The 21,045-nt window shown below is 36.7% G+C and overlaps 3 protein-coding genes and 1 pseudogene across 3 annotated transcripts; 2 read left to right on the plus strand and 2 right to left on the minus strand.

Annotated features, from left to right (window-relative positions):
• Positions 1 to 5,410: 5,410 nt before the first annotated feature.
• Positions 5,411 to 6,533, minus strand: LOC133331962 (tektin-4-like; annotated as a pseudogene).
• Positions 6,534 to 7,978: 1,445 nt separating this feature from the next.
• Positions 7,979 to 10,135, plus strand: LOC133331963 (uncharacterized). Its single transcript, XM_061540349.1, has 4 exons — positions 7,979 to 7,982; positions 8,050 to 8,561; positions 9,386 to 9,599; positions 9,669 to 10,135. The coding sequence occupies exons 1-4, from the start codon at positions 7,979 to 7,981 to the stop codon at positions 10,133 to 10,135; spliced, it is 1,197 nt and encodes a 398-aa protein (XP_061396333.1).
• A 353-nt stretch (positions 10,136 to 10,488) lies between these two features.
• LOC133331976 (tektin-4) lies at positions 10,489 to 14,462 on the plus strand. Its single transcript, XM_061540361.1, has 5 exons — positions 10,489 to 10,519; positions 11,982 to 12,256; positions 12,318 to 12,839; positions 12,912 to 13,134; positions 14,085 to 14,462. The coding sequence occupies exons 2-5, from the start codon at positions 11,982 to 11,984 to the stop codon at positions 14,460 to 14,462; spliced, it is 1,398 nt and encodes a 465-aa protein (XP_061396345.1). The 5' UTR covers positions 10,489 to 10,519.
• A 132-nt stretch (positions 14,463 to 14,594) lies between these two features.
• LOC133331979 (alpha-tocopherol transfer protein) lies at positions 14,595 to 15,744 on the minus strand. The gene is made up of 4 exons (XM_061540366.1): positions 15,517 to 15,744; positions 15,112 to 15,456; positions 14,863 to 15,041; positions 14,595 to 14,701 (listed from the first exon to the last, which is right to left on the minus strand). The coding sequence occupies exons 1-4, from the start codon at positions 15,742 to 15,744 to the stop codon at positions 14,596 to 14,598; spliced, it is 858 nt and encodes a 285-aa protein (XP_061396350.1). The 3' UTR covers position 14,595.
• Positions 15,745 to 21,045: the final 5,301 nt, after the last annotated feature.

Below are 21,045 nucleotides of genomic sequence, written 5' to 3' on the forward strand. Positions count from 1 at the left end.
CTTAAGAAATCCACGACTTGTAAAGGTCCTTAAAAAATCCACGCCTGGTATAGGTCCTTAAAAAATCCACCCCTTGTATAGGTCGTTAAAAAATCCACGCCTGGTATAGGTCCTTAAAAAATCCTCGCAATGTATAGGTCCTTAAAAAATCAACGCCTTGTATAGTTCCTTAAAAAAATCCACGCCTTGTACAGGTCCTTAAAAATTCCACGCTTGGTATAGGTCCTTAAAAAATCCACGCCTGGTATAGGTCCTTCAAAAATCCTCGCAATGTAAAGGTCATTAAAAAATCAACGCCTTGTATAGTTCCTTAAAAAAATCCACGCCTTGTATGGGTCCTTAAAAAATCCACGCCTTGTATAGGTCCTTAAAAAATTCACGCCTGGTATAGGTCCTTAAAAAATCCACGCCTTGTATAGGTCATTAAAAATCCACGCCTTATGTAGGTCCCTGAAAATATGTTTTAAAAAATCCACGCCTTATGTAGGTCCCTGAAAATATGTTTTAAAAAATCCACGCCTTATGTAGGTCCCTGAAAATATGTTTTAAAAAATCCACGCCTTATGTAGGTCCCTGAAAATATGTTTTAAAAAATCCACGCCTTATGTAGGTCCCTGAAAATATGTTTTAAAAAATCCACGCCTTATGTAGGTCCCTGAAAATATGTTTTAAAAAATCCACGCCTTATGTAGGTCCCTGAAAATATGTTTTAAAAAATCCACGCCTTATGTAGGTCCCTGAAAATATGTTTTAAAAAATCCACGCCTTATGTAGGTCCCTGAAAATATGTTTTAAAAAATCCACGCCTTATGTAGGTCCCTGAAAATATGTTTTAAAAAATCCACGCCTTATGTAGGTCCCTGAAAATATGTTTTAAAAAATCCACGCCTTATGTAGGTCCCTGAAAATATGTTTTAAAAAATCCACGCCTTATGTAGGTCCCTGAAAATATGTTTTAAAAAATCCACGCCTTATGTAGGTCCCTGAAAATATGTTTTAAAAAATCCACGCCTTATGTAGGTCCCTGAAAATATGTTTTAAAAAATCCACGCCTTATGTAGGTCCCTGAAAATATGTTTTAAAAAATCCACGCCTTATGTAGGTCCCTGAAAATATGTTTTAAAAAATCCACGCCTTATGTAGGTCCCTGAAAATATGTTTTAAAAAATCCACGCCTTATGTAGGTCCCTGAAAATATGTTTTAAAAAATCCACGCCTTATGTAGGTCCCTGAAAATATGTTTTAAAAAATCCACGCCTTATGTAGGTCCCTGAAAATATGTTTTAAAAAATCCACGCCTTATGTAGGTCCCTGAAAATATGTTTTAAAAAATCCACGCCTTATGTAGGTCGCTGAAAATATGTTTTAAAAAATCCACGCCTTATGTAGGTCGCTGAAAATATGTTTTAAAAAATCCACGCCTTATGTAGGTCGCTGAAAATATGTTTTAAAAAATCCACGCCTTATGTAGGTCGCTGAAAATATGTTTTAAAAAATCCACGCCTTATGTAGGTCGCTGAAAACATGTTTTAAAAAATCCACGCCTTATGTAGGTCGCTGAAAATATGTTTTAAAAAATCCACGCCTTATGTAGGTCGCTAAAAATATGTTTTAAAAAATCCACGCCTTATGTAGGTCGCTGAAAATATGTTTTAAAAAATCCACGCCTTATGTAGGTCGCTGAAAACATGTTTTAAAAAATCCACGCCTCATGTAGGTCGCTGAAAATATGTTTTAAAAAATCCACGCCTTATGTAGGTCCCTGAAAATATGTTTTAAAAAATCCACGCCTTATGTAGGTCCCTGGAAATATGTTTTAAAAAATCCACGCCTTATGTAGGTCCCTGAAAATATGTTTTAAAAAATCCGCGCCTTATGTAGGTCCCTGAAAATATGTTTTAAAAAATCCGCGCCTTATGTAGGTCCCTGAAAATATGTTTTAAAAAATCCACGCCTTATGTAGGTCCCTGGAAATATGTTTTAAAAAATCCACGCCTTATGTATGTCCCTGAAAATATGTTTTAAAAAATCCACGCCTTATGTAGGTCCCTGAAAATATGTTTTAAAAAATCCACGCCTTATGTAGGTCCCTGGAAATATGTTTTAAAAAATCCACGCCTTATGTAGGTCCCTGAAAATATGTTTTAAAAAATCCACGCCTTATGTAGGTCCCTGAAAATATGTTTTAAAAAATCCACGCCTTATGTAGGTCCCTGAAAATATGTTTTAAAAAATCCACGCCTTATGTAGGTCCCTGAAAATATGTTTTAAAAAATCCACGCCTTATGTAGGTCCCTGGAAATATGTTTTAAAAAATCCACGCCTTATGTAGGTCCCTGAAAATATGTTTTAAAAAATCCACGCCTTATGTAGGTCCCTGAAAATATGTTTTAAAAAATCCGCGCCTTATGTAGGTCCCTGAAAATATGTTTTAAAAAATCCACGCCTTGTATAGGTCCTTCAAAAATACTATTTAAAAAATCCACACCTTGTATAATACCTTAAAAATACTATCTAAAAAATCCACGCCTTATTTATAGGTCCCTGAATTTTTTTTTTTTTTTTTTTGAAAAATCCTAGCCTTATGTAGGTCCCTGAAAATATTTTTTTTGGAAAATAAAATATTGTTTCAAATATTTAATTACAAACGAATAAACTTCCTAATAACAATTTTAATTCCTAATACCCATACGACCCTTAGCACCCCATTAACCATCCTCACATTGCATCTACCTGACTTTTTTAATACTTTTAGCGTTTCCTTCATTTACCTACGATAGCTAGATAAACGTTTGCGTTACGTTTTCATTTTAATTGGCCTTAGACAAATATTGAAATATTCTCCTTTAACCCTTTTCGAATTCTGCCAAGCTCGGCATTAAGAATAATTCGTGCTCTCACCTCACTACCAGTACCCACCTTACCATCCATTCTCTCGCCAAAGTTAAATGTAATTGTGTTTACCTCAGTGCTCATCTATTTGCATAGAGAGCTACATTTTGTAAAAGGGGTAAATAAAGGTGGGATGGGGGAGGAGGAAAGGATTATTTTGTTATTGTTCTTCTTCTGTCAAAATGAATATTTGACTTTTGTCAGAAAAATGCTCATTTAACCTTTTCGTTTGGTGGTTAGTTGATTTAACCGAATGTTTGTTTGTGCGGGTAAATAAAATCTAACCTCGTTGATTTGTTTAGATTAAATTAATTATGAAACTGATGGGTATTGAATGATATAAAAATATATTTTTATTAAGAATATTTGTACAAGGCTAAAAAATCCTCTAGATTAAAAAAAATCCTCAAGACATAAAGAAGCCGTGGATTTTTTTTTTTTAATTTTTTTTCAGAGACCTAAACAAGGCGTGGATTAAAAAATAATTTTCAAGGACCTACGCAAGGCGTAGATTAAAAAAAGATTTTAATCAATTATTCCAATTTCATTTTTCTTCAATAAATTGCAGGTCAATAGGCTTCTCCTTCATCCTCCGACATATTGAAATTTATTAATTTCCTTAAAAACCCCGCAGAATACCTTCCAATTCCTTTTCCCCTTTGGATTTATATCCAATTAAACAAATGCTTTGTATATCTGTATCTATACTCGGTTCATATAAATGACCCTCAATTAAATTCATAAATAATGGTCATCGATTAATTGACTACTATAGGCGAACAATTTTCGAACAAAGCGTAAGGACATAACAAAGAAGTCGGCATAGTTTCTTTAATTTACTAAAAATACTGACCATCCATCCACTGGACCCCCTCCTCCCACTTCTTTACCATTCTATGACCAGGCTAAGAAAACAAACTGTCGCCAGAAAAAATTCTACGACAAACTCTCAAACTTATTTATCAATTGACCAGAAACTTAAACGGGACATGCGGAGGATATACACCCCTTCTCCTTTGATTCCTACATCAATATTATTTTCCTTTGCCACACACACACACACACAAACACAGATTTGTCTTTTTCTCCCCTTTCAATTGTTTATAGTTGTGTTACACTATCGCTCTAATCGATGGACATAAATCAGGGCATAGTGAAACATAATATTTGGCCTAATATGATGGGGGTCTATGGGGTCATAAGGCAATAGGCCAAACAAACAGACAGTGGTCGGGAGGAGTATTTAAAAGAAAAATCGTTACTTTATGGTCCATGAGTAAAAATTCGGTAAACAATGAACACTCATTTCATTAAAAACCCGAAGCCTAAGGACATTAATAAACCTGGAGAATAAAAATTATCTTTAAAAATTCATGCCTATGGACCTCAATTGACCTGGAGAATAAAAATTCATTTACAAAATCTACGCTTATGGACCTCAATAGACCTGGAGAATAAATGTTGTTTTAAGAAATCCACCTCTAGGGACCTCAATGGACCTGGAGAATAAACATTTCCGCAAATAATCCACAGCTATGGACTTCAACAGACCTAGAGAATAAAAATTCCGCAAATAATCCACAGCTATGGACTTCAACAGAGATCATTTGACCTTGAGAATAAAAATTATTTGAATAAATCCACGCCTATGGACCTCAATAGACCTGGAGAATAAAAATTCTTTAAAAAAAAACACAACTATGGACCTTAATAGACCTGGAGAATAAAAATTCTTTTAAAAACTCTACGCCTTCGGACTTCAATAGACTTGAGAATAAAAAATTATTTAAAAAAATCCACGCCTATAGAAATCTATTGGCCTGGAGAATAAAAATTATTTAAAAAATCCACGCCAATTGAAATCTATAGGCCTAGAGAATAAAAATTATTTTAAAGAATCCACGCCTAAGGACCTCTATAGGCCTGAAGAATAAAAATTCTTTAAAAAATCCACGCCTTGGGACCTCAATGAACCTGAAGAATAAAAATTATTTTAAAGAATCCACGCCTAAGGACCTCTATAGGCCTGAAGAATAAACATTCTTAAACATTCAGAATAAAAATTCTTCAAAAAGTCCACGCTCATAGACCTGTATAGATCTGGAGAATAAAAATTCTGTAAACAATCTACTCCTATGGACCTTAATAGACCTGTAGAATAAAAATTCTGTAAAAAATCCACGCCTATAACCCTCAATAGACCTGGCGAATAAAAATTCTTTACAAAAGTCCACGCCTATGGACCTCAATGGACCTACAGAATAAAAATTCAGTAAAAAATCCACGCCTAGGAACCTCAATGGACCTGGAGAATAAAAATTCAGTAAAAAAATCCACGCCTAGGAACCTCAATGGACCTGGAGAATAAAAATTGAGTAAGAAATCCACGCCTATGGACCTCAATGGACCTGGAGAAAAAAAATTATTTACAAAAGTCCACGCCTATGGACCTCAATAGACCTGGAGAATAAAAATTCTTTAAAAACCCCACGGCTATGGACCTTGAGAATAAAATTTCTTAAAATGATATACTTACATCCCTGAGATCAATTTCAAACCTCCTCAAATTCTCCTGCGTACAATTAATCCTTGAGACAAATGCCTTTTCCACAATATCTGCTTGGGTTCTGAGATCACGTGCCGCATTCAGTAGGGTGACTTTTAAGGTTTGCCGTAATTTTATCGATTTTTGGTGACCTTTTTCATATCTCCCCAGGGTCTCCTTACAGAAGTGTTCCCAATATTGTTCGGAAGCTTGGCTATAAGAAATAAAAATAGATGATTCAAGTTTTACCTTTGGGTACTGACTCCCCAAAACTCACTCAGGCGGTTGAATCATAGCTCCCGATCGACACCTTATTGTTGGCGATTTATTATTTAAATGGCCATTGACCGAATCAATTAAATAGGCCTCCTTCTTGTCGCTCCAATCATATTCCAAACGCTGGCGGGCGGTACGATTTTCCAACTGCTGCTGTTCAAAATCCTCCAAAGTCCTTCGAAGAAGTCGCCGAAGATCGGCAATTAATGCCAACTCCTTTACCAAATTCTCCTCCAGGGCATTACGAACCAATTCCGTATCCGGACGACCACAGATACATTCCTTGGCAATGGAATTGGGCAGACCCACTGTTACGAAAGTTTTCCTTTGGCATACTCGTCTCTCTTCCAAGGTGCTGATTTCATCGGTCATGGCCTTTATGGCCGCACCCAATGTGGTCTTCCATTTGTCAATCAGGTGGGCTCCTCGTTGGTGTACAATATCAGGGTCCTCACCCCAAAGAGGTTATGCGATCAGCAAGGTTTTGCAGCTGAATTGATTTCTGAGGGAGGCCAATAAATTCTCAGTAAAATGTATAAAAACCTGTTCGGAATTACTTACCTTAGGATCCTATCAAAAATTTGATTGCTATTTTTACAGTTTCCTAATTTTTGGCCCGCCATTCATTCGAGCTGAAGCGTGTAATTGAGTAACGATACACTACTGGTCGGATTTCTGTCAAACCTGCCATAGGGCTCCAATCAACTTTAGCCGTGGCCCATGGCCCAATTGGTCCCATAGTCTACAGATTGTCTTTTATAGGCATGGCACCCTCGGCTTGAGGCTGATAACAGGGTGGATTGTTAAATTCCTTTACCATGGGGGTCTATTGACTTCTGAAATATAAAGAGAGTATTTTTATAGAATTTTTTCTCAAGGCCCAATTGAATTAAAGATTTTGTTTCTCATGGACTATCAATGCCAATTGGTAAGGTAAAATCCAAGCCTTTTGACCCTCAGTCGATGAAAAAAATTCATTTAAAAATACGACCTCTTTCGGTCCACTGTCCTTTATTTTCATTAAGTAACATGTATGTGTAAATATGTGTGAGTGTGTGTGCGTCTCTTTAATAAATAAATTATTGGCAATCGGAATTCACATCCGAGGGGTTCGACTGCTGCATTCGGACTGTTGTAAATCAAGGTGTGAATAAGTCAAATGGCTACAAGTGTCCGCCATAGAATAACCAGTAACTCTATGGTCATCATCACATGGAGTCAGCTCGGGTGATGAGTTTCGAGGGGGACAGGGTAGTGTTTTGATATATTAGTACCATTTATCAAAGTTATCGCTGTGGCAATTGCAATAATCACTGGACCAAAGGCAACACTACCAAAGACTGTAGACACCATGTCTTTCACATTCGGCAAAATGAGCTGTTAAGCAGGTCGGCATCAATGATGACTTCATTAAAACTTTTAGAAGAATTTTTATTCTCAAGGGTTGTTAAGATCCATAGGCGTGGATTTTTTAGAAGAATTTTTATTCTCCAGGCCGATTAAGGTCCATAGGCGTGATTTTTTTTAAAAAAATGTTTATTCTCCAGGCTGATTAAGGTCCATAGGCATGGATTTTTTAAAGAATTTCTATACTCCAGGCCGTATAAGGTCCACAGTCTTGGATTTTTATGCAGAATTTTTATTCTCCAGTCCGATTAAGGTCCATAATCTTGGATTTTAATGCAGAATTTTTATTCTCCAGGCCGATTAAGGTCCATAGTCTTGGATTTTTATGCAGAATTTTTATTCTCCAGGCCGATTAAGGTCCATAGTCTTGGATTTTTATGCAGAATTTTTATTCTCCAGGCCGATTAAGGTCCATGGGCGTGGATTTTTTCAGAGAATTTTTATTCTCAAGGTCTATTAAGGCCTATAGACGTCGATTTATTAAAGAATTTTTAACCTTCTGGTCTATTAAGGTCCATAGGCGTGGATTTTTTTAAAGAATTTTTATTCTGCAGGTCTTTTAAGGTCCATGGGAGTGGAGTTTTTAAAAGAATTTTTATTCTTCAGGTCTATTAAGGTTCAAGGTGGAGATTTTTATATGGAATTTTTATTCTCAAGGTCTATTCAGGTTCATAGGCGTGGCTTTTTTAGAGAATTCTTATTCTCCAGGTCTATTAATGTCCATAGGCGTGGATTTTGTAAAGAAAAAAGATCATAAATCCAAAATTGCCTTGTGTAAACAGTGGCATATCCTTTTCAATCAGCAGCTAGACAAAAAGAAATTTTCAAAATCGAACTCTTAAAAATAAAACAATTAAAATGGGTAAGGGCTTTTTATGGTCCCTTCAACTTCGCTAAACATCTCACTCCCAAACCTCTCCCATCCACAGATTCCGCATCCGATGCCAATGTCGACAGCTCTCAAAATTCCCAATCCGATCCGGAAACTATGCCCCTGCTGCCCTGTCAAAAGAAATACAAATTACGTCCCGAGGATGAAATTAGCCTCGACAGCATTTTCTCCTCTCTAATAACCAAAGTTCAACCCTCCTCCGAAGAATTTCGTAGTCTCGAATGGAATCTGAGTGCCAAAGATTTTCACAATGAAAAACAATCGATGTTGTTCGAAGAGAAATTATATATTTCCCAATTGCAGGATGGTGATTGTAAGCTCAACGAAGAGGTTCATATTTTTATGGAACGTGAGCTGCAGGAAGTGGGAGAACTTCGCATTCGGGTTGAAGAAAGTTATGATGGTTATGTGATCTATGCGAAAAGTAATATGGTCAAAGATAAGGGGAAATTCTCCTCAGGCCATTGGACCCGAGGGAAGTATGGAGAGAAATTTCAGCTGATTTGTGAAAAACGAACGGAATACGATTATGTGGATAATTCAAGGATTGTAAGTGCAGCGCGGATTTTTTCGGAAGAATTTTTTATTCTCAAGGCTCATAGAGGTGTATTTTTGGAAGAATTTATACTATCCAGGTGTGCTAAGGCCTATAGGCGTGAATTTTTTTAAAGAATTTTTATTCTCAGGGTCTATTAAGGTCCATAGAAGTTCGGAATTTTTATTTTCCAGGTCAATTAAGGTCCATAGGCGTGGATTTTTTAAAGAATTTTTAGTCTCAAGGTCTATTAAGGTCCATAGAAGTTTGGATTTTTTATTCTCAGGGTCCATAGAAGCTTCATTAAGCTCCATAGGAGTGGATTTTTTAAGAATTTTTAGTCTCAAGGTCTATTAAGGTCCATAGACGTTTGGGTTTTTTTATTCTCAAGGTCTATGAAGGTCCATAGAAGTTCGGAATTTTTATTCTCCAGGTCTATTCAGATCAATAGGCGTGGATTTTTAAAGAATTTTTATTCTCAAGGTCTATTAAGGCAAATAGAAGTTCGGAATTTTTATACTCCAGGTCTTTACAGGTAAAAAGACGTGAATTTTTTAAATAATTTTTATTCTCAAGGTCTATTAAAGTCCATAGAAGTTCAGAATTTTTATTCTCGAGGTCTATTTAGGTCCAAAGGCGGTGATTTTTTGAGGAATTTTTAGTCTCCACCTCTATTAAAGTCCATATAAGTTCCGAATTTTTATTATGAAGGCCTGTGTAGTTCCATAGGTGAGGATTTTTTAAATTTTTAGTGTCAACGTCCATAGAGGTGTATTTTTTTAAGAATTTTTATTCACAGGGTCTATTAAGGTATTGATCGTTATTCTTGCTTTTGTAGGAACGCACCTTAGATGCCCGTATCATTGATAACAATTTGATTGCCAAGCGAGAGACAAAAATCAACAGGGAGATTCAACGTTTTAAGGCTGTCATAAATGTCAAGGATCGGAATGATGTCTTCGTGTTGGATGGTGGCGTTACACTTCTAATGCGCCATCTAATCCTAAATAATTTTCGTGGAGATTTTCAATACTTTACAATGAATTTATTTGGTAAGTTGGACCATAAGCGGGAAATTTCAAATTGAGGTATTGTAGGGTTTCTTTTTATAATTTTCATAGGAAAAATCCTCCGCTGCCAACTGACCATTAATGAGCAACGCAAACGAATCCGCCTATTCCACCGAACTTTCAACAACATCATCCATGTCGTAACCACCCAATATTTCAATGATTATCCTCAAGAAGTTGCGGAGACGTTCTTCACAGCGAATGGTAAAATAGTTCTACACTTTTGGCATGGCTTTCGTTATGTCCTGCACGAGACCAAAGGCTATGTGGAGAAGCGGGAACGTATCGTTCCAAAATTGGAAATAATGTGGCGTAGTCAAAATCAACTATTGGATCAATATCGCCTCCGAACCCAACTCACTTATGACAATGCAATGGCCTATTTCGAGAAACACTCTGAATTGTCGGATTTCCTTATGGACTTCGTTCAGAATGTCATTCAATATAAACCGGACAATATATTGGAATTTGCGGTGAGGTTTTTTCAAAAGTTTCGCAAGCCAACAGAGGTTGCCTAGGAACCGCCAACACCAATAAATTTTTGAAGACAAGAAATTTTGGGTTCTGAGCCCTTGTTTAACAAACCTAACAACAGTTACACCTTGGCAACCCTTGAATTTATACCATTGTTGTTTGTGTAGTCACAATAAAATTTTCGAAATTTCTTATTTTATTTTGTAAACGGATTTTTTGTTGCATTTTGAAAATCGTTAGTTTTCTTAGAGACTTTCGAACGGGATCCATTGCATCGGAATGGCTTCCTGTGAAAATTGTGGACCAGAGGTAAAAAATATTCAAGAAAATAGAAGGGAATAACCACATTTTGATTTAAGGAACCAATGCCCCCAGCAGATGGACCGGATCTGGAACAAAGGAATATACCAAGGGAAGGACATTTTGCGGTAAGAAAAAAATTAAATAAAATTCCTTAAAAACAAAACCTATGGACCTTGATAGACCTTGAAAATAAAAATTCTGCAATAATCCACGCCTATGAAAAATCCACGCCTTGGACCTTAAAAGACTTGGAGAATAGGAATTCTTTTAAAAAACCAAGTCTATGGACCTTAATCGATCTGGAGAATAAAAATTCTGTAAAAAAATTCACTTCTATGGACCTTAATCGACCTGGAGAATAAAAATTCTGTAAAAAAGCACGTCTATGGACCTTAATAGACCTGGAGAATAAAAATTCTTTTAAGAAATCCACGTCTATGGACCTTAATCAACCTGGAGAATAAAAATTCTGTAAAAAAATTCACTTCTATGGACCTTAATAGACCTGGAGAATAAAAAATCTTTTAAGAAATCCACGCCTATGAACCTTCATAGACCTGGAGAATAAAAATCCTTAATAGACCTGGAGAATAAAAATTCTTTACAAAAATCTACGCCTATGGACCTTAATAGACCTGGAGAATAACAATTATTTTAAAAATCCGCGCCTATGGACCTTCATAGACCTGGCGAATAAAAATCTACGCCTATGGACCTTAATAGACCTGGAGAATAAAAATTATTTTAAAAAATCCACGTCTATGGACCTTAATCGACCTGGAGAATAAAAATTCTGTAAAAAAATTCACGTCTATGGACCTTAATAGACCTGGAGAATAAAAATTCTTTTAAGAAATCCACGTCTATGGACCTTCATAGACCTGGAGAATAAAAATTCTTTTAAGAAATCCACGCCTATGGACCTTCATAGACCTGGAGAATAAAAATTCTTTTAAGAAATCCATCTTATGGACCTTCATAGACCTGGAGAATAAAAATTGTTTATAAAAAATCCACGCCTTTGGACCTTAATAGACCTGGAGAAAAAAATTCTTTACAAAAATCTACACCTATGGACCTTAATAGACCTGGAGAAAAAAATTCTTTACAAAAATCTACGCCTATGGACCTTAATAGACCTGGAGAATAAAAATTCTTTACAAAAATCTACGCCTATGGACCTTAATAGACCTGGAGAATAAAAATTCTTTTAAAAAATCCACGCCTATGGACCTCAATTGACCTGGAGAATAAAAATTCGTTTGAAAAATCCACGCCTTGGACCTTAAAAGACCTGGAGAATAAAAATTCGTTTAAAAAATCCACGCCTTGGACCTTAAAAGACCTGGAGAATAAAAATTCGTTTGAAAAATCCACGCCTTGGACCTTAAAAGACCTGGAGAATAAACATTATTTTGAAAAATCCACGCCTTGGACCTTAAAAGACCTGGAGAGAAAAAATTCTTTTAAAAAATCCACGCCTATGGACTTCAATTGACCTGGAGAATACAAATTCTTTTAAAAAATCCAATCCTATGGGCTTTAATAGACCTTGATAGTAAAAATTCTTCTTATTTTCTTCCATAGATGTCCATTGACCCCCAGGCGGATGAATTTAACAATCCACCCTGTTATCTGCCTCAGGCCGAGGATGCCATGCCCATAAAAGACAACCTCCAGACAATGGGACCCATTGGACCATGGGCAACGGGTAAAGTTGATTGGAGCCCCATGGCAGGTTTGACAGGAACCCGCCCAGTTGTGGATCGTTATTCCATCACACGCTTCAGCCCGAATGAATGGCGGGCCAAAAATCAGGAAACTGTAAAAAATACCAATCAAATTTTTGATAGGACCCTAAGGTAAATAAATTGGAACACACTTTTTAAACAAATTTCTAAAAAATTATTTGGTCTCCCTCAGAAACCAATTTAGCTGCAAAACATCGCTGAATCGCATAACCTCTTTGGTGGAGAAGACCCAAGCGGAAACTACGGATATGGTACGCCAACGGGCCCGCTTGATTGACAAATGGAAGACCACCTTGGGAGCGGCGATAAAGGCCATGGCCGATGAAATAAGCACCTTGGAAGAGGAACGGGTACGCCTAAAGAAATCCTTGGTGATATTGGGTCTACCCGAATCCATTGCCAAAGAATGTATTGATAAGCGGTGTGGTCGTCCCGATACAGAATTGGTTCGTGACGCGCCGGAGGAGGAATTGGTAAAGGAGTTGGCATTAATTGCAGAAATTCGGCGACTTCTTCAAAAGACTTTGGAGGATTTCGAACAGCAGCAGGTGGAAAATCGTACCGCCCGCCAGCGTTTGGAATACGATTGGAGTGACAAGAAGGAAGCCTATGAAATTGATTCGGTCAATGCGCATTTAAATAATAAATCGCCAACGATAATGTTTCGACCGGGTGCTATAAGGCAGCCGCCTGAGTGAGTTATGGGGAGTCCGTTCGCAAAGAGAAAACTTTACATCTTGTTGGTCCTCTGTTTTTATTTCTCCAGGCAAGCTTCCGAACAATATTGGGAACACTTCAGCAAGGAGACCCTGGAGGAATGTGAAAAATGTCGCCAGAAATCGGTGAAATTACGACAAACCTTAAACGCCACACTACTTAATGCGGCAAGGGATCTGAGAACTCAAGCCGATACTGTGGAAAAGGCATTTGTCTCAAGGATTAATTGTACCCAGGAGAATTTGAGGAGGTTTGAAATTGATCTCCGGGATGTAAGTGGATTTTTTAAAGAATTTGTATACGCAAGGTCTATCGAGGTCCATAGGCGTGGATTTTTTACGGAATTTTTATTATAGTCTATTGAGGTCTATAGGGGTGGATTTTTTACAGAATAATTATTCCCAACGTCTATTGAGGTCTATTTTTTCTCCAGGCCTATTGAGGTCCATAGGCGTGGATATACTTAAATAATTTTTATTCTCAAGGTCTATTGAGGTCCATAGGCGTGGATTTTTTACAGAATTTAAATTCTCCAGGTCTATTGAGGTCCATAGGCTGGATTTTTTACAGAATTTTTATTCTCAAGATCTATTGAGGTCCATAGGAGTGGATTTATTTAAAGGGTTTTTATTCACAAGGTCTATTAAGGTCATAGGCGTAGATTAAAAAAAAATATTGTCAAGGTCTATTAAGGTCCATAGGTGTGGATTTTTTAGGGAATTTTTATTTTCCAGGTCTTTGAGGTCCATAGGCGTGGGTATATTTAAAGAGATTTTATTCTATTGGTATCTTAAATATTTTTTATTCTTAAGGTTCATTAGAATGTATTATTTGCGGAATTTTTATTTTCAAGGTCTATTGAGGTTCATAGGCGGATTTATTAAATGAATTTTCATTCTGCAGGTCTATTGAGGTCCATAGGCCTGGATTATTTTACATAATTTTTATTCTACAGGTCTATTGAGGTCCATAGGCGGATTTATTTAAAGAATTTTCATTCTGCAGGTCTATTGAGGTCCATAGGCATGGATATTTTAAATAATTTTTATTCGCAAGGTCTATTGAGCTCCATAGGCATGGATTTATTTAAAGAATTTTTATTCTCCAGGTCTATGCAGTTCCATAGGAGTAGAGTTTTTAAAGAATTTTTTCTCAAGGTCTATTGAGGACCATATGTGCGGATTTAAAAAAAATAGATATTTATTTTTTCACTCTCTTCCAGTGCCTCCAAAAACTGGCCGACACCGAGACCCGTATCGAACACCTACATCGAGCCGTGCGCAGCTTCGATTCCGCCATGAAGGTGGCTCAGACACGTATGGACAATCGCAGTTTCCGTCCGAATGTGGAAAATTGTCGTGATGCGGCACAACAACACCTAATCGACGAGGTAGCCACCATTCAAAGTGGAGTTACAGCAATGCTGCAAGAACTTGACGAAGCGGAACAGGTCAAAACTAAATTAATGCAGACCCGCAGTACCTTGGAAAGGGAAATTATGTTAAAACGTCGTACCTTGTGGATTGATCAGGAACGTTGTATGCTACTTCGATCACATTATCCCTCGGCAAATGCTCTTAGTGGGTATGCTAGTGTTTAGAAGCACTTCGATGGAGGATTTTTTGAGAGATTTTTTTAATAAAAAAATATATCTATGACTACTTTATTTGTTGTTCTTGTTGTTGTTGTTGGATTGTCTTAATAACTAATTTTTTCTGGGAGATCTTTTTGGTTCACATCACATAACCTTGTTTCTCCAGTTCCTGCTGGATTTGTTTGTCATCCTTGATGGCCTCTAGCCAGGCTGTGGAGGAGAAATCGTCAAGGGTGCCACCATATCTGAAAGGAAAATAATAAATAATTAGTTATTAGGAACAAGAAAAAATAAGGCAGAATTAAGGTGAACCTGTTTAAACCCGCAGACCTAACCTCAAAAAATAATTTTAAAAATTGTGATATTTAAAGAAATTTAAATAGAAGTTCACCCTCACCCTACATACCTCTTTGGCAAACAATCGGGATTTATATGTTTATGCAATGAGGCCATATCCGAACCATGAATAAATAAATGTTCCCGCATTTTGGCATCCATAAATGGCTGGAAGATCTTCAGGGCAGCATTGAAGACGAAATTCTGATTGACAATGTGGATGGAGGCAACTCGGGTGAACATAGAAGTCTGCAAGAAGGAAAAAAATATACCTCGCATTAAAAATTTACCACACAAAAAAATCAGATGACCCACTTACCACCATCAGGGCAATCATTTTCGAGGCCACGCCAGGGCTCAAATGTAAAATGTGATTCAGTGAGAAACCCTTTAAATCGAAAATGCCAATACCCCCGACCACTTGGGTAATGGGTTCCATGCCACCCATTTCCAGCAGACACACCGAGGCTCGGAATATATCATCGGTGGAGACCTCACTCGGTTTCCACAGGCCAAAACGATAAATCATAATACGTCTACCACATTGATCTCTATAGGGGGTGACATGGACAATATCTTTACTTGCAATATAGGTGAGGTCCAGCGGGCGGACTTTTTCAAAGAAGTTTTTATTCTGGTCACGGAATTTGTAATAATTGCAGATCTGCAAGAAAAAAATAGGGTTAGTACTTTGGACATGAGAATACCTAGAGTCTCTATTTACCAACTTATAGCTATGCGGTATATTCCAGTAGCGGGCCCTCAAAAATCTCTGCAGATACTCATCATCGGTACGATGTGGCTGACAGCCGTTATGCTCAAGAATATAATTACGAAATTCATCAATTGTTTGTTTACGGGTCTCCTCACATTCACCCTGTTCAATGGCAACCTTTTTGATGTCATCCGGTAGTTCGGGTTCCAGATTCAAGCGGTATTCAAATTCAGGCATGACTACTGAAATGAAGAAAAAGTTAAATTAGGAATTAAAAAAATATTTTTTTAATATTTATAAAAAGTTTTATAGCTATCAAACATTAAACCCGTTTCCTGCACGTGCTGGCTACCCAAACGTGTAATTAATAAATTCGGAATTATTTAAGGTATTTTATAGGTGCCGAATATTTAGCTTATAATTGCAAAGAAAAAAGTTCATTGCCGTTTACGATTTCTGTTCTGCGCAGCCATATCCCAAATCTAGGGTAAATAAAGCCATTGATCGCACATGCCAGTCCGAATACAGCGCATGCGCTAAACAATTATAAGCAAATAATTTAGACAGGTATGGCAGAGCCATCGATTAAAGCGTTACTAAAACCAGTTGTAATAATTGAAAAAATAAAATAGAAAACAAATTTCGAAATATAGATTGAGGGTGATTTTGATTCTAAATTTTGACTGATGTCCAAGGCAAAGGGGGTATGGGAGAGAAGGGGCAATTTAAATAGCCTATATTAATTTCTCTAATTTTGTAAGGAAAAATATTTTAAGTTCATCATTATCACAATCCCGATGTATGTTCGCATGAGGACCCCATCAGGTCCAAAAAAAACTTCTAAGACGACCCAAAATAGGTTCGTCGACAAATTTTTGTTTACTTTTTTTTCTGTCTTCTGATTTTTAACCATGCAATTGCTGTCGGTAGGGCAGTATAGTATGCGGACCCTTCTCTTGATCTATGGCGATTTCGTTTGTAAAAAAATGTTTTTTTTTTTTAATTTTGAAATACTGATAAGAATTTTTATTTTATTTAATTTTTATTGTCCAGTTCCTTATCAATAAATTTCGAATATACAACAAAAAGAGCATTCCGAATATGACATTTGTCGAAATACTACAACAACAACAAACAAATAGGAGACATTGTTGAATATGCAGTTTGATTGTGAATATTTGTTATTGTTGCTGTTGTTATCACTTCGTGGTTACTGCAAGAGCTCGCAGTCAGGGAGGCTGATATTGCAACAACTTAAGTAAGGGCAAATGGGAAATGTTGAGGCAAGGTAAAGGGCAGCATTAAAGGCAGATTTTGTAAAAGATCTTGAGGGGTCTTCTTAGATGAGCTGAAATAAATCTTTGTTACGAACTGAATGAGGGTTTTTATAGACGGGATGGAGGAAGAATTTATCGAGATGTAGGGAGTTTTCATAGACCACCTGAAAGGAGTTTTTATGGACGACCTGATAGGAGTCTTTATAGATGAGATGGAGAAAATCTATGGAGAGGTGTAGGGGAATATTTATGGACAAGCGGAAGGCAGTCTTTTTAAACGAGCTAATCGGAGGGTTTTTTAGAAAACCTGAAATAAATCTTTATAGGCCAACGGAAGGGCTGAAAAGGAGATGGGAATGTGTTCTGAGGCGAATTGAAGGGAATTTTTATAGGCAAGCTGAAGGAAATCTTTATAAACGAGACGAAGACATAGGAAGCTGAAGGGAGTATTTATAGACGAGCTGGGGAAATCTTTATAGAAGATCTTTTGTAGACGACCTGAAAAGACACTATAAAAGTATTCTTTATGAACGAGGCTTCCTTCACGCCTTTATATATGATGGTAAGGGACTCTTTATAGACGAAGTGGAGGGGGGTCTTTATTGGCCAACTGAAGTAAGTCCCAAAGGACGAGCTGAAGTGAATCTTTATAGACTAGCTGAGGTGAGTCTCTATATTTGTATTGGAGGAAGGCTTTATAAAAGTGAACTGAAGGAAGGTTTTATAGGGGAGCTTTTTAGTCGACCTAAAGGGATTCTTTATAGACGAGTTGAAGGGAGACTCTATAGATGACCAGAAGAAACCCTTTATATAAAGAAAGTATGTTTGATCGATCTAAAGGAACTTTTATAGACAAGCTGAAAGAAGGATCTATAGACTATCTGATGAGAGTAGGTTTACAGACGAACTGAAGGACGTTTTTATAGGAGAGTTGAAAGAAGACCTTGCAGACAAGCCTAAAATTTAAAAATAAAAAACTGATAAGAATTATTATTTTATCAATAAATTCAATATTGTCCTGCCCTGGGGTCTTTATTAATGAACTAACATGAGTCTTTATAGACGAGGTAAATGGGTTTTTTTATAGAAGAGCTGAAGGGGGTCTGTAAAAGCTAGCTGAAGTAAATTTTTATAGACAAACTGAGAGGACTCTTGGCAGTCAAGTCGAAAATTTGGAAACAATAATAAGAAGCTATATTTTTATTAAATAGTATTGTTCAGTCCTTATCAATAAATTCGAATATCGTCCTGTTCTGGGGACCCCTAACATCTCTAGGTGGAACTAACTCGCTAAGTAGAATGGCTTCATAAACAATTTGCCCAGGATTTAATGAGTTAGCTCCACTTCCAAATGTTAGAAGTCCTCATGATAGAATAAATATGGCGCCCGACGTAGTGTTTCTTTAACGACATATAGCTTATAACAATGGTAGTCTCGAAAAATGTTCTGCTGAGGAGGTCTTTCAAGGCGTGCTGTAGATAGTCTTTATAGAAGATTTGAAAAACTTATTTATAGCCGGACAGATGGGAGTCTGTTTGTAGGCGTGCTGAGGGGAGTGTTTATAGCATAGCTGATATGAGTCTTTAGCTGAAGGGAGTCTTGGAAATATCAATAGGAATATTTTTTAATTTATTGTCCAGTCCTTATCAACAACTTCGAATATTGTTCTGTTCTGGGAACCCCTAACATTTGAAGGTGGAACTCACTGAATATGTTCTGCTGAGGGGGTCTTTGAAACGAGCTGAAGGGAGTCTCTTTTTAGGCGAGCTAGAGAGATTCTTTATAGAAGATCTGAAGGCCGTCTTTATAGAAGAACTGAGGTGAGTCTCTATTACTATAGCATAGCTGACAAAAGTCTTTATAAAGTACTTCGTAGACGGGCTGAAAGGAGTCTTGGAAATACCGATTGGAATATTTTTTAATTTATTGTCCAATCCTTATCAATAAATTTGAATATTTTCAGTCCTGGGGATCCTAACATTTGGAGGCAGAACTCAGTAATATGCTGGCTTGATAAAAAAAACTTTCCCTAGCGTTAAGACGTTAGTTCCACCTACACAAAAAGTGGTAGTCTCGAAAAATGTTCTGCTGAGTGGGACTTTGTAGACTGGAGGCGATCTTTGTAGGCGAGCTAAGGGCAGTCTTTATTGAGACGAGTTGGAAGAAGTCTTTTGTAGAAGATCGGAAAGGGGTGTTTATATCCGAGCTGAGGGGAATATTTATAGATGGGATGTAGGGAGTCTTTATAGATGAGCTATATGGAGTTTTTATGAACGAGCTGCAGGTAGTCTTTATGGACGAACTAGACGTAGCCTTACTATAAAGTTCTTATAGATGAGCTAGATTGAGTCTCTATAGACTGGTTGGAAGGAGTATTTATGGTCGGGTTAAATGGAGTCTTTATAGACGAGCTAAAAGGAGTCTTTATAGACGTAATAAAGGAAGTTTTATAGATGATCTGAAAGAAGACTTCACAGACCGCCTACAGAGCGAATTCATAATCTTCGGACTTCAAAGAACAGTTAAATGGAGACATTATTTATGAAATAACGTGAGCCGAAAATTTCGAAATATTAATAAGAATTAATATTTTTAGTGTGGCCATCTTTAAATATGGGCGTTATTAAGTTAGTTCCTCCACATCCAATGTTAGGGGTCCCCATGACAGGTCCAAAATGGCGCCCGTTTTGGGCCTTTTTTAAAGACATATCGATTATAACGAAATTTTGTAGAGACATTCTTTAATCAGTGTAGATTCCAGTATATCTCAAAAGTTAGGGGTCCCTTAAATGTGACTTGATGTACAAGCTAATAGGCGACTTCGTAGGGCAACTAATTGAAGGGGCCGAAATTTTCGAAACATTTAATAAGACATATCGATTATAACGATGATCGTTATTGAGTTAGTTCATCCACCTCCAAAAAACAATGAGAGGAGAAAGTGGCCCCCAAAGTGTGGCACCTATACACCTCCAAAAGTTTGGGATCCCATGATAGGTCCAAAATGGCGCCCAACGTGGGACCTTCTTTAACGACCTATCGATTATAACGATGAGTGTTTTTGAGTTACTTCCACCTCAAAGAATAGGTGTCCCCATAATAGGACAAAAATGGCGCCCAACATGTAATCTTCTGTAGCGACATATCAGTTATAACGATGATATCTAAGATTTCGGAAAATAAGTTTTTCATTTGATCTGGTATTTATTTGATTTGTTTAGAGCGATTTATTTTGAGGTTTCCTTGACCTTCGTTAATAACGATTTTATGTATATATATTTGTAGTGGTCCATATATATAGCAGATTTATATATGTATATACTCGTAGTTGTATAAAATGGAGATCATATCACTGATTATTTATAGCTTGACAAACTTGTATGGGCATTTAACATAATCAATACCTCTGATGGACCTTCTCAAAGACCACCCCAATAAGTCTACAAGGCCTTTGGTATAATTCAAACCCCCCAAATTTTCGAAACCTGTAGACTTTTGAGAAATTAACATAAATCATAGGAATAATTTGTTTCGCCTTCAATACAAATTAACAGCCATCACACAAATCCACATTGATCTCAAGATTTTCAAAATAATTATTAATGACAGCTGTTGTTCAACTGTCAAAATTATCTAGATAATTTGCAATTAAGAAATGGCTAATACTCTTATACGCGAACATATAATTACATACATACATTGTAATGTGTTTAATTATACCGGCTTTGTACTACAAAATTAATTCCAACACACTCTCACACACACAAATCTCATAGAGAAACAATTATTCAATACACCTGTTCCATCTTCAGCTACAGCACAGTCGATTAGTGTAACCTGAATGAAATAAAAAAGTTTTTCGATCGATGTAATGACTGTCACAAAAATTTGTTTTATATTTTGAGGTGCAAGGAGATTTTTTATATTTGGATCGTAAATTTGTTGTATTTTGAAAAAGGTCATCTGGTTCCATGTGTTTTCTCCTCCTAACGATTTGCAAAACATTGCCTTTGTAGACACGACCCCCAATAGACATACTACCTCGTGTTCCATACATCATAAAATTGGAAAACTGGAAAAAATATGTCTGAATGTCAGTGTCGACAACCGGTAGATAAAACATGAAATGGAATTTGCAGTTATTGTTGTTGCTGCTGCTGCAGGTATTTAAAAAAATTAATACAATTATTTTCAAATACATTTTAATACATTTTTTCTTGCTTCAGTTTAACCCGATTCTGTAGCAATTTACATGATTGA

This window comes from Musca vetustissima, unplaced genomic scaffold (assembly GCF_032173495.1).
Source record: "Musca vetustissima isolate MV318-11 ecotype Yass unplaced genomic scaffold, APGP_CSIRO_Mvet_v1 utg3401, whole genome shotgun sequence".
In the NCBI taxonomy this organism is placed as follows: Eukaryota; Metazoa; Arthropoda; class Insecta; order Diptera; family Muscidae; genus Musca; species Musca vetustissima.